This window comes from Falco punctatus (assembly GCF_963210335.1).
Source record: "Falco punctatus genome assembly, chromosome: 3".
NCBI lineage: Eukaryota > Metazoa > Chordata > Aves > Falconiformes > Falconidae > Falco > Falco punctatus.
The window spans coordinates 56,452,388-56,466,599 of NC_137582.1; the positions used below are offsets into that span (position 1 = coordinate 56,452,388).

Consider the following 14,212-nt stretch of genomic DNA (forward strand, 5'->3'; position numbering starts at 1 on the left):
TTAATTTTTTGTTTAGTTTTCTTTTTAGGCATATGCCAGAACCTCTCCACCTGCAGAGTCAACTGCCACTCCTATACAACTACACCTAGAATTAAATGGTCCTATGCACCAAGTTTTTAAATACACACACAAATATATAAAATACAAGAATAGAAAGGCTATTCTTCTAATGAATTTCTATTCTTCTATTTTGGGTTAAGGCATTTAAACAGTTGCTTGCTTTATGATCTCTTTTTAAAGAGAATTCTCACTGGTTGAGCCTAAGTCTGATTGTAGCTGCTTGAACATTTTATTCTATTCTAGAATGCTACGTTATTCCTAAGCATCTTATAGTGATCTTTGGCCTGCTTGCCTGTGTAAAAGCATTACCTTGTCTCTATGATACTGTATGCTCTTACTCCCCAAACGCAAGTATGATACTATATCCCCCTGCTACAAAATATTAGTTTCAAATATCTATGGAGAATCCTTCATAATCTAGTGGACAGCAACAGCCATCTTCTAGGACAACTCTGTGCATAGCTGCCATCCAAATTTAGAAACAACAATGCTTAAGATCCAAATTAAGAAAAAAAATACTGGATGTTCTAATTTAAACACTGAGGAAAACATGGTGCTATACATTTAACACCAAAATTTAAGACACTTAAACTACATGGTTTGCATACCTCCAAACTATTAACAGTAGATACGTTTCATATTTAATACAGCTTTATTACAAGTAGGTATAATCATTACTGCCAAAAGAGGAAGGCTATATAAAAAAAATCCAGTGCAACATAAAAGCACCCTACAAAATCTGTATTTGTGTTCCCATTGACAGGCATTTAGACCTTGCAAGAACAACCGATTTCAGTGACTTCAACGCACTGACAAAAAGTTTATACAGGATTTGCTGGAATTTTAGCTGTTGACTTCAAAGACACAAAAAAAGGTGAAACTCATTGTCTGACAGGTGTGAAAATTAATACAAAATGTATTAACACAATATGAAACAAACATACATTAAATAGTTTTCTTTCCTGGTACATCAGCTTTTCAAATTAATTTTATAAAATTTACATATTTAATGAAACTATTTATCTATCATTGTGGAAAAACACAGTTCTTTATTTCAAGTTTATATTAACTATAAATATCCGAGGACAGGAAAGATACTCTTCAAGTTGGCGTGCCTTACTTCCCTATCCTATGTCTTCTGCTCTTTGCCTTTTGGAGAAAACATTACGGCATAAGGCTGCCGTCTTTTTGGACGTTGACAGGAAGACAGATCCTCTTTAATATAGCCTTAAACGAATAAGAAAAAAATCTGAGTTAAGAAACACAATATAAAAACATGCATAACTTAAAGTTTTATTTTTTGTTTACCCTCAAAAAATAACTTGTGAATTTTCTTTCCTTTTATGGCAACTGATTCTCACTTGACAAAAAATTAGAGAACCCAGGGTACATTATCATGAATAAAAACACTCAGCTGCTTTCTAGTAGATGACTGCATAGTAATGCAACAGAGACAGATAATATCGAAGAGAATGGAAACTATCAATTGTTCAGCTATTCAAACCAAAATTGCATTTTTCATCATCTTTTCTACAGAAGATTTTACATAAGAGTAACAAGGTATGTAGGTACTGCAAATTCAGTTGACTAATAAACATTACTTTTAAAAATGTATTTCCTAGTCATACAGAGAAAACTTCAGGCACATGTGCTTTGTGGGTTACACAGTATATCCCTCTGCCTGGAGAGCATTCTTGTTTATTAAAGACTTGTCAATCTGGAAAAAGCCAAACATGAACCTATAGATCAAACACACCTTGAAAGCACTCTGTTAAGAAAAGTATATAGAAAATTTCCATAACATGCTCAATTTAGCTAACACTGATAGTAAGCAGACATTTTATGCAAATCAGTTACAGCACCTGGCTTTTGTCAAACCATTACTGCTCATCAGCACTAACATCCGCTGAAGTGAGATTAGCAGATTCCTACTTCATAGTTGGAAAATGCTGTCTACACAACTCAGGTTTTTTTAAGAAACCCAGCAAACCACAGTTGGTTCAAGATACCAGTAAGAAGTAGAAAACACATCCTCTGTACTCCACTACTTCAGAGTGACAGCTGTAATTGTTCATCATGGGAACTCATTCTGGTGTTCCTGCTGCATTTTTGTAAATATGGATTTTTATCAAAAAATTGCTGATCAAGCCTGCCTCTGACATGCTGTTGAGGACCATTAACAACTGAATAGCTCTTACTCTAGCAAAACAAGGAGATAGCCAAGATGCTGTTTTTAACAAGGTTGCAAGTAGATTCTAAACGTGTAGTAACAATCCCCCTAACAGGATATCTCAATCCTCTGAAGTTGTAAGTGGACATACCTAGCTTAAACCAGCTTTCTCATTGGCTGAAACATGTAAAAGGCAACCAGGCTGGAAGAGGAAGGACTATGATTTGTTCATCTTGAAAGATAATGAGGGAGAACCAAAGGTGGTTCTAGAGTGGTGAGAACTCTCATTACTTAAAGGAAGAATGGATTAGCCTCAGCCAAATGCCCTGTTTAACTGGATACACAAGAGAGGAAAAAGACTTTTCACAAAGGAAGTGGCAATTCAGCAGTGCTCCTGAGGTGCAGGCTAGCTGGACTGAGGGATTTACTTTTCCTTATGTGATACCAGAGACATATTAATGGGAAAACAAAGAACCATTTTCCTGAAGCCTAACCAAGCCCAAGGAAGCTTAACGGCCTGCAAATTCTGTGACTAGCCTAACCCTTTGCAGTGGATATTTAAGAAGGGAGAACTTGACTAGGGCTTCAAGAGCAAATTTGACATTTGCCCCCACAATGCAGGTGAGGCTTAAAGTTCTGAACAGTGTTTGAAATACACATATTTCCTGGAAATACAGATTAAAATTTAAATGAACACAACTCAATATATCTTAAGCCCTATGATTTGCACTAAGAAAATTGCTAAGTCCCTAAAAATCAAGGCTCCCCATTCTGAAAGATTAAGGATGATACTGCAACACTATCACACAAGACGACACACACATCTCTGACATTTCCTATGCCTGACCTGAAACTGTTATTAGAACAGATAAAAATAAGTGAAGATTAATGCTTCACAGCTAATAGCATGAACAAATAAAGATATAACTCAGAGTTCACACAGGGCTTCTTACCTCAGAGTTTCATCACTTCTGAAGAAATCTACATACAGTAGACTACAAACTCACCACGTTTTAACACCATTAGTAAAAACTCATTTTTATACCAAGCTCTAGAATTTACTAGACTTATTTTGGAAAGAAAGAACAATCTTCTGTGAAGCAGAGTGGAAAAAAAAGCCCAACAGCTTTTGCATGTCACTAACAAGCAGGGTATATGTATTAAAAACTATTTAATCACACCCTACATTCAACATTTCCATTATTATGTGGTACTATGGAGCTCTAAAGATACAAAGACATCAACAGTGCTGCCTCAGTAAGTACAATCCCTCAGCCTTTGCCTCAAATTGTTGACTCAATTCTTGCTTTCGTTCAAAGACATGTAGGGTTTTAATTAAGTTCTATGAAAATCCCAATTATTTCTGCCCTCTCTATCTAGGCTCTAAGAAAGTTTCCTTATATTCCCTTCTTATAGTACAGCAGCTGCTAATAAAAGACCATTCAGAATAATGGCTGTCAACAAGTAAACAGACCTCAACAAGACAGGTTGAGAAAGGCTGCTTTATGAACTAGAGATAACTTCAGGGAACCATTTTGGGGTGGGGGGAAGTCAGCTTTAAAAAGTCCTTCATAAGCCTTTTTTGCACAAACCTCTTTCCACACAAGTTTGGGTGGAAGGAAATCCAACCTCCCAGAAATTTTCAGGTGTATTTGGAGGAATGTAGCGAAATCTGTGTCTTGAACAGGAAGCTAGTTTCTTTTCTCTCTCTTCTTCTGGAATGTCTGCATAATACTGAATGTTAGGAAAAAAGATCCAAGTTAACAAATTCATACATACAGAGCAACTGCTTTGCACAATGACATCGTCAATCACTGTTTATTAATGCAGTTATCTAAAAATAATGGTGAGGACAGCCAAGAGCAGAAATTTGTTATCCAAATGACAAACACCTGGCCATTATCCTAAAAGCTTACTGAATTTACAGATAAGTATAATCTATGGTGGCAAATTTGCTAGCTTTATACCTTTTAACATACCATAGGTACAAGGTTTAGGCATGTGTACAATTACTTATGTCAACAGTTTTAAGTGACTGATTTTACAAAGCTAAGTAGCACAGGTGTTGAGATAGATGGGAATTTTCTAAAAACTAAGTTTCAGCTTGCATTTACAAATAAAGTAGGAAAGTAGATAAATGCACTGCAAAATCCATGCCACAGAATTATTTCCAGTGTATTTTACAGTAATAACAGCAAACGTAAGTCAAAATACTTCCTATTTAATCACCCTCAAATTAGGAGTAAATAAAGAGCTAGTTTAATTAGCTGACTTGACACTGGGACTCTAGAAACTATCTGCCAGCTGGGCATTCTCTAAAGTATATAGTAAATCAGCTAGCTACTCTTTCATCCCTGTCAGCTCTACTGGGGGCTGCAACAAGAATAGTATATATATTCTCCAAACTTTCTTGCTGGGTGTTGCCATGAGTAGCGCCGTAGAAAGATAGGGATTTTTAATGCAGTTTTCTACTGGTTTAGTTTGTGATTCTAAGTACCAATCTGTACTTCAGTACCATAGACTGCCAACATTTTTTGAAAGCAGATGCACTGTTTGCCTCAAGTGGCAAGCCAAGTCAGTCTGGATTGCACAAAAAACCTGACCCTCATAAAAGTGGTAAAACAATTCTACTGAAATGATAGTGTTATATTTCAAAAAGGCAAACTCAAGTTTAAAACCTCATTCAATCAGCTGGAAAGTGATCTAGACTGAGGTAATGAGAAAAGAAACAGAATATACCTGTCAATAGTGATTACTTCCTGTCCCCATCTACTAGTAGTGTTTCAGAAAACCTACCTACTTGGAATCGTAAAGTACACTAGTGAATTCCTTTTTTCCTACTAGGTGGCAGGCAAAGTATAAAATAGGCATAAAAATACTCCTCCAAAAAAATTGTGAGATATTAATTATTCGTTAGTGTATAGAAAAATAATTACAGCTTTGAAAAAGTCAGTGACAACACTGCACAAAATAGGAAGAGCAGACTCATTTCATTTTGTGATTCTATAGCCTGTGGAAACTGCAGCTCTGCCTGAAACTGAGGTACACTTTCTTCTCCCCCAATATAATTTCATATTTCTTGCCATTCTACAAAGTGTGACACCAGAACATAATTCTGCTCTTGAAGCCCTTATTAGTACAGGAATGATCTAGTAACACGTGGGCCTCCTGGTCAAGATTCAGATGTTAGCAGGCTGTACCCAAAACTTCGTATTACTGGTCTGTCTACTTCGAAGTTCTGGTAGGCAGGATAGAATAAACTGCCAGATCCATAGATAATATTGAGGAACGGTTATGAGTCCCTAGTGAAAGGTTCTTCAAAATGTGTTGTCTATAAGGATACTCCCACGCTCGTGATAGCAGAACCCCCTTCAGTCATTGAATTTGGAGACACTTTGTTTGAAAACATTTGCTACTGTCTTAAACAGGAAAAAGTCTATGCCAAGACCAGAACTTAAGTGGCTATTAGTAGCTTGGCGGTTGAGTCAGAGTAGGGTCACTTATGCAGATGGACTTCAGACACCTGGCTGGAAAAATGTCTGTGTCACTCAGTTAAAGATTTAGAGACTAATGAAAGAAGAATAACAGGTAATTATCATCTAGCACACATCAGTTTTCACTGATCAAAGTTAAGAAACGACATGGTGTTAAGTCAACAAAATTGTAAGAATTCTACATTATCTATGTAAACCAGATAGAATAATAGCTGAGTCTTTTTAAAGCATAATTAACAGTGCACCTTATGTTTGTACTGTAAATAGCCTGGAATTTTAGAAGTCAGCCTGCTAGAAGTTTGCCGTGTGCTGCATTTTTTTTTTTTTAAATTAAAATGTTTATGACTGATGGGGAATATTTGAGGATCAAACAATGAAAAATACAGTAGTTTCGTAGGAACAGAAAATAAAAAGACTAATCAGTAATCAAGCTAAGCATGTATTCAAAAGAAACCAGTAATTTTTTTTTCCTGTTTAGAAATCTATTAGAATTGACACATAATGAGAAAGCTACGTATGTCTGCTAAACAGCAAAAAGTCTCTCAGCTGTTTTCTAGATTGATCTCACCCACAGCATTTTCAATCCACACAAAAAATTCAGGTTAGGCTTTTCCATGTGAAAAGATAAGCAAAGTCTCATCCTGCAGTGTCTTCACTGTAAAGGAATTATTTACAGAACTCTACAATGTAGTCTCAAAAAGAACAAACCCTTAAAACGTTCCTCTCAGTTTAGCACAAAGTTACTTACAAAGTAATTTCTGTAATCTAAATATAAAATCATCTGACTCTCCTGCTTATCTGAAGTGTAGCTAGATTTAATCACCACACTAACAAATGGTACTTTTACAAGCTACAATAACTCTGCATACAATTTTTCTGATCGAATTGCAAACTCGTAACAAACCAAAACAAGGCCTCTTTATCAAACATTCTACACTGAGAAGTGACTGAGATGCCTCCACAAAGTTTTAAGATAAGGACTTAAAGGACTGGTATCAGCAGAAGATAACTCTCGAACATCATCTCAGAATGACAGGTGACTCTCCCCACTCATACTGCTTGCAGCACATGGCCAGAAACAATCTACTGATTTCTACCCACTCCCTAAATATTTCCTCAGAATTTGAAGACTTTTCAAAGCCATATGACTAATAAGTAAGCCAAGACTTTTTTAAAGCAACATTTACACTTTGTCTAATACTCCCTTCTTCCATAGGCATTTAATTCAAAGCTAATTTTATTATGGTGCATTGACACAGCCAAACATTCCACACATGCCAAGACATTAATCTTGAATGGCAGAGACTTAAAAAAAGAAACCCAACAAAAAAACAAACCAAAAGTTTTCTGAAGTTTAACATAGAAACCTAATATTGTAAAATTAGGCCTGTAAATGTTCCAAACACCATAGTTACCACTCTGACTTGCCAGAAAGTAACAATAACTGGATTTGCCAAGAGGAGAAGATCTGTAGCTTACAGAAACAGGAAATTAAAACACTTAACACACAGTTCTCTGGCCAAGAAAGAGAGTAAAGGTTTGGGTATTTTTAGTTTTGTTTTGTGTTTTTTTTCCAACATCTTTTTTTCCTTCAAACTCTTTTTATTAATGAGTTTTACCAAAACTATTTTTCAGGAATGTGTTTTGTTAAAAATATACTCCAATAAATTTCTTCAGCTAAATAAATGTGGCTTGACTAGAAAGTGAATGGCACGAGAATCTATGAAAAACATTGGTTCTATATAGGTGTGGAAATTAAGTGAAAAGATTCCAGAGAATCCATCATTATTCAGCCATTAATCCACTCTTCTGGCAAGTCATAATGTATTAGATCATCACCTAATTAACTTCAGCCTGGAAGTCAATTAATGACCAAATGAAATATGTCCTTATTACCTACATAATTACTTCAATATTTTATCTCTATACCAAGTATCTGAAAGCATTTTAACAATTTAAAAGGGAGGAAAGAAGATGTAACATGAAACCTAAAATTTCATACTTTTAATGTGCTATTGTAAACATTTTTGCATGTATTTGCACATATATACACATTGGCACCTATGCAGGTGCAATTATCTGAAAACACAGACACCCCAGAAAACACAGGGCAGGAAAAAAACCCAAATCAAGATATAGATATATGGAGGTACAACAGGACCTAAAAAATGTACTTATTCCAGTACCTGTAAATGTCAGTACAGCTTTTGAGCTAAAGCTTAGAAATTTGTAGTCATTCTTTGACTAGCTAATTTATTTTTTATTAGCAGAAATCTTACCGGAACTGTGATGTGAGAAGGTTTTATCATACAGATACACAAAAGAATTTAAGATTTTAAGTTATATGCAGTTACTAGAGTAAAAAACAACCCCCAAAATCAGTAAAACAACTTTTGTAACCACTTATTTTTCTGCTGCCATAGGTACTGATGATGATGCAACCATATTCATAATTTCAAAGGACCTTAGCACTTAGATACTAGCAGAGTTAGGAGAATAAAAGACTGACCAAATTTTAAAGCACTACTTACTATTTCACATTCCTTACAAGTATGGCCAGCCAATTTTCTTCTTTCTTCTTTTTTTCGAATAACCTCAATATGAGGAAAATCTAACACAGTATTCTTTCTGAAAAACAAAAATATTTTCACATAATAGTAAATTTATTTCTTCTAAAAACTGGAGATTTCCAGACATGTAGAACACAATGGCGGACAGTGTCAAGAAAAAAAAAATATCAGAAAATACCTGCAAACCCAAATCATACTGCATTTACAGCTGAATGGGACTAGTTTTGTAACTAAACCTGTTCCATGTTCCATGATTTTTTAACTGTAGTATGATCTTTTACATAACCCGATATGTGTGTCTCATTATTATGGCTTTTCATAGTGTGAAAGTAATTACTAGACTAAAATTACCCAAATATAAATCTCCTGTAGAATATTTATTTTGTCTGAGACACTGTTGTGCTTGCACTGATTTCTGCAAGAGGAACGTATGTTGGCATTTAAGAACAGAACAGATTCTCTTCAACTTATCTGCTCACAAAACAATAAACATGTTTTTCTCTACAAATAAAACATGCTGAAGTAAAAAAAGCTAACAACTATTTAACTGAAGGGCTTGGTATTCAGACTACCAAAGATGATTATACTGAAAGACGACAGAGGAAGCACTAAGAGGTACAGTTGTTACACATTACTCATTTATTGCCTAGAAAAAGGGGCAAAAATACTAGAGAAGGAAAGGTTTTTATTTGTATGAGCAAAAAGCCTATGGATTACTTGTAAACTCATGCATGATTACATGCTCGTAAGAAACAGCATGGATTATAAAATTCTGCATTCAATAAATTATAAAACAATCAGAAGAGGCAATCTCTTCCCTTCAGCAAGTGTGATTCTCAATGTGGTTTTTTTTTTCCCTCCTGCCCCAGCTTTAGTCTAATAATTTTATCTAATTCAGTAGAACTTTTACCTGTGCATTTTCAGCCACTCGTATGTTATGCAGAAACATGTTTATTTTACGGAAGAACAAGTTCCCTATAGAGAGGATATAAAGAACCTTAAAAATGCCTATGCAGAACAAGCTAAATTACCTTTCATCACTTTTGAAATAAGGCTCCACAAAAGCTTTCTGCTTGGCCTTATCTTGTTTATCCTCATGTTCTGTAAATATACACACAAAACAAAAAATTACGTGTTATATAAGGTTAACAGACTCCCCAGAGAAACATCTGTGAAATTATCAGCCAGCTATTAAGAAACACAAAAATGCCATGTACATTCAGCTTGAGACAACAGATTCAAACAGATACTAAAAATACTACAGAACTGATTGAACCAGTGATCAAAAAGCATTTCTGGAGTACAAAGAAAACAGCAGCAAGACAAGTGAAAAAGATAAGCAAAATAGCAAAGGAAAGTTTGCTCAAAATACTGCAAAAATCTTTGACAGAACCTAGGATAAGGAGAAGAAAGGACACAAGTAATCTGCAACCAAATACTGGTGTTTCCTGTGAGCACCACTCTGCTGTACAGCTCCTATGCTAACTTATATCCCATCTAATATCAATACAAGCTATCAAAATAATTTTCATATTTGTTTATGTTATGTCCTTGCAATGAAAGTTTCCCATGAATTTATGAAAAATGAACTGATGGTTTATTTGGCATATTTGTTCCTAGAGAACAGAGCTGATTTAAAAATCAACTTTTGTAGTTTAACCAGGCAATAATAAAACAAAGGCAAAAAAAAAATATCCTACTCCTTAGTTTCTTGTTTGCTGCTGTTACTCCCTTATCCTGCTCTTCATCATGAAGAGTTTCTTTTTCATCACAAGCAGAAGGACCATCTTCTAGTAGGCAGGATTCATATTCTTCATGGCTTGTCCGATCAAACAAGTCTGTTAAGGTATCATTAATTGTTTTTCCTCCTCCTATTACAAAAAGCATAATGAACATCCAAATCAGTCTCTCAAACATTTAAGTCAAGAAAGCACATTCTGATTAAAAGTATAACAAAAGAACTAAAGTTTACTTCCTGCTCCAGTACAGATTAACTCAACATCAGCTGTGCATTTATTTTTTCTGCAACTTCTCTGTCAATCTTTCAAATGTGGCTAATGCTCATTTATTTTTCATAAAGATACCTGGATCCCATTTCTAAAATTTGATTAATTGCTGAATCACTCTGATGTACCTTTAACCTTAATAATGGATACATTAAATTTTTGTTCTTGTAATTAGGGAGCTATCCAAGCAGAAGGAAGTACTTTCTGTGGGTAAGAGATAAACTACAGAAATGTGATCAAGTTACAACAGCTTAGAAAAACAAAACACCCCATTAAAAGTCACTGCCCTGCAGCCATGATTCACCGCATACCATACATTAAATGTGATATAAACATATCTGGATTTATATTAAATATACTAGTTCTATTTATATGTCATTAGAAATGAAATTAAGTCTTCCCATAGAAAGTCTTATATGATTACACAGCAAACTTTCAAAGCTGTTTGTTGTAAGAGTGATTGTTGTAGGTGAGATCAGAACTATTATATGGTTAAATATTTAACTCCAACCACTGTAAAAGCATAGCTACTGGCTCCACCTCAGCACAAATCCTATTGTTTTCTTAACCTAAGGTAAAAAACCCTCAACAACCACCACTGATTCTACTAGGAAACAGACTGATCTTTGTAATCTACAAAAATAGATCAGTGCTTTTTTACTGCAAACCAATTTCTACTATGTATTCATACAGGGAAAGAAATGCCCTTTACTTATTTTTTTTTTTTTTTTTTTTTAGGAGGAAAAAGCAAACCAAAGGAAAAGAATAAAAGCCTTACTAGGACTGCTTTCCTGGTTTTGCTCTTGATTCTTCTTTTTTAATAGCACACTTTCACTAACATATGTATAATCCATATCAACAACTTCCTCTCCAACTCTTGACTGAGAACCACCCTAAATAAAAAAAGCAAACACAACAATTGCACTCAGAATTAACTGGTGTAGTCAGTGCCACTGCTGAGTAGCTGAAACACTTTCACAACAGCTACCGACATCTTTTTGGACACTTTCTGTGATTTTTTTTTTTTTGCAGTAATGTCTGCATGATATAGACAAAGTCTAGGTAAAAGAGTAACAAGTTTTGAAATTCAAATGTGAAGCATTTATCTGGTGGATTACACTACTTCACGGGCAAGAAATGCCTTCAAATCTTTCATGTTAAATTCTACAAAGATAAAAAGTAACAATGAAACACACAAAAATTAAAACTCAGTCAAATTAATAATATTTTAAGATAGCCTTTAAGTGAGACAAAATGAACAGACTTCAGGAAAATTCTCACAGATCCTAATAACCAACCTGCACCCAAATCAAAGAAAGATAATAGTCATTTTCTGCACATTTTTGTAACATACTTAGAACACTATTTTTTTCTTAAAAGAAACACAAAACAACCCCCAAACACATCAGTTTCATATTGAGTAGCCACCTGACTGAGCTTATCAAACAACTAGACTTCGGAGATGTTTTAGGGTTAACTGTAGCGTACTATGCATAAACAAGCATTTCATGAATGCAAACAAATATCAAATGAGCTGCATGCAGATTTTTGTTAGAAAGTGTGTTTTGTCTGCCCAGAATAAAGTTCATGGTACTACTTTTGTAGGCTTTTTTCAGTATCATAGAAAATGCAGACTTGTTATACAAGTTTACCTTTGTATCAATCAGAGTAATATCCATTTTGTACTGTGAAAGGTCAGCTCCTGGTTCTGTGCTCCACTGGAGGTTTTCTAAAGGTTTATCTTTCAGGTCTGGATGCAGAGAACATGAGGGAAAAAAAAGACAGATAATCAGAATAAAATGCTGCCAACTGCATCATATAGTGTGTAAATTATAAGTCAGCTTTCCTTTTATCAAGTCATCTTTGGGTTTAGGGATTGATTTTTCTCAAACCATGCTCATTTGGTATAAATCATATTTTTTCTGAAGAGTTAGAAATAGATGTAAGTTTTTTCTCGTACTCACGGAGCACACCACTCCTTTGTATTTGTATGAGAGATGCAATATATAAAATGCTCTCACAAATAAAAATCTCTGTATTGTGTAAATCAGGTAGTATTAATACTGTATAGAAGACACTCATAGAATCATTCAGGCTGGAGAAGACCTTTAAGACATCGAGTCCAACCATTAACCTAGCACTGCCAAGTCCATCACTACACCACGACCCTAAGTACCACATCTACACATCTTTTAAATACCTCTAGAGATGGTGACTCAACCACTTCCCAGGGCAGCCTGTTCCAATGCTTCACCACCCCTTCAGTGAAAAAGTTTTCTTAATATCCAACTTAAATCTCCCCTGGCACAACTTGAGGCCATTTCCTCTTGTTCTGTTGCTTCTAACTTGGGAAAAAGAGACCAACACCCACCTGCCTACAACCTACTTTCAGGGAGTTGTAGAAAGCAGTAAGGTCCCTCCTGCACCTCCTCTTCTCCAGGCTAAGCAACCCCAGTTCCCTCAGCTGTTCCTCCTAAGACTCATGCTCTAGATCCTTCACCAGCTTTGTTGCCCTTCCCTGGACATGCCTCCAGCGCCTCTACATCCATCTTGAAGCGAGTGGCCCAAAATAGATCCCAGTATTTGAGGTGTGGTCTCACCAGTGCAAAGGACAAGGAGACAATCACTAGGGAACCCTGCTGGCCACACTGTTTCAGATATAAGCCAAGATTCTATTGGCTTTCTTGGCCACCTGGGCATGCTGCTGGCTCATACTCAGCCAGCCATCAACCAACACCCCCAGGTCCTTTTCTGCCAGGCAGCTTTCCAGCCAATCTTCCCCAGGCCTGTAGAATTGCACAGGGTTGTCGTGACCCAAGGGCAGGACCCGGCCCTGCTCCTTGTTGAACCTCATACAACTGGCCTTGTCCCATCGGTCCAGCCTGTCCAGATCCCTCTGCAGAGCCTGCCTGCCCTCCGGCAGGTCAACCCTCCCCCACAACTTGGTGTCACCTGCAAACTTACTGAGGGGGCACTCGATCCCCTTGTCCGGATCATCAACAAAGATACTAAACAGCACTGGCCCCAGAACTGAGCCCTGGGGAACACCACTTGTGACCAGTCCCCAGCTGGATGTGACTCCATTCACCACCAGCTGGGCTCGGCCAGCCAGCCACCTTTTAACCCAGCACAGAGTACACCTGCCCAAGCCATGGGCAGCCAGTTTCCCCAGGAGGATGCTGTGGGAGATGGTGTCAAGGGCTTTACTAAGGTCCAGGGAGACACATCCACAGCCTTTCCCTCATCCGCTAGGTGGGTCATCTTGTCATAGAAGGAGATCAGGTTCATCAAGCAGGACCTGCCTTTCATAACCCCACGCTGGCTGGGCCTGATCCCTCCAGTATCCTGTACATGCCATGTGATGGCACTCAAGAGTATCTGCTCCATAACTTTCCCCAGCACCGAGGTCTGACTGACAGGCCTGTAGCTTCCCAGATCCTACTTCCAGCCCTTCCTGCAGATGGGCATCACATTTGCTAACTTCCAGACAACTGGGTTCTCCCTGTTTAGCCAGGACTGCTGATAAATGATTAATAGCGGCTTGGAGAGCACTTCTGCAGCTCCCTCAGTACCCTCAGGTGGATTCCACCCATCCCCATAGACCTGTGCATGTCTAAGTGGCGTAGCAGGTCACTGACCATTTCCCCTTGGATTATGGGAGCTTCATTCTGCTCCCCATCCCTGTCTTCCAGCTCAAGGGGCTGGGTAGCTGCATACCACAGGAACAACTGGTCTTACTATTAAAGACGACATTAAGTACCTCAGCCTTTTCCTCCTCCTTCATCACTGTTTCCACACACACCCCACGCCCACATCCAATAAAGAATGGAGATTCTCCTGAGCCCTCCTTTTGTTGCTGATGTATTTATAAAACCACTTTTTGTTGTCTTTTATGGCAGTAGCCAGATTAAG

At 36.9% G+C, this 14,212-nt stretch overlaps 1 protein-coding gene across 3 annotated transcripts in view; it reads right to left on the reverse strand.

The window, feature by feature from the left end:
- Window positions 1-693: 693 nt before the first annotated feature.
- Window positions 694-14,212, reverse strand: part of RBBP8 (RB binding protein 8, endonuclease) — a 43,466-nt gene continuing 29,947 nt past the window's right edge. For all 3 annotated transcript variants that reach the window (XM_080380585.1, XM_080380586.1, XM_080380587.1), the window contains 7 exons: window positions 11,953-12,050; window positions 11,079-11,193; window positions 9,995-10,165; window positions 9,326-9,395; window positions 8,256-8,352; window positions 3,823-3,964; window positions 694-1,287 (listed from right to left, as the gene is read on the reverse strand). In XM_080380585.1, coding sequence (XP_080236711.1) covers window positions 1,190-1,287; window positions 3,823-3,964; window positions 8,256-8,352; window positions 9,326-9,395; window positions 9,995-10,165; window positions 11,079-11,193; window positions 11,953-12,050 — 791 coding nt within the window. In that variant the 3' untranslated portion in view covers window positions 694-1,189. The remainder of the gene's footprint in view (window positions 1,288-3,822; window positions 3,965-8,255; window positions 8,353-9,325; window positions 9,396-9,994; window positions 10,166-11,078; window positions 11,194-11,952; window positions 12,051-14,212) is intronic.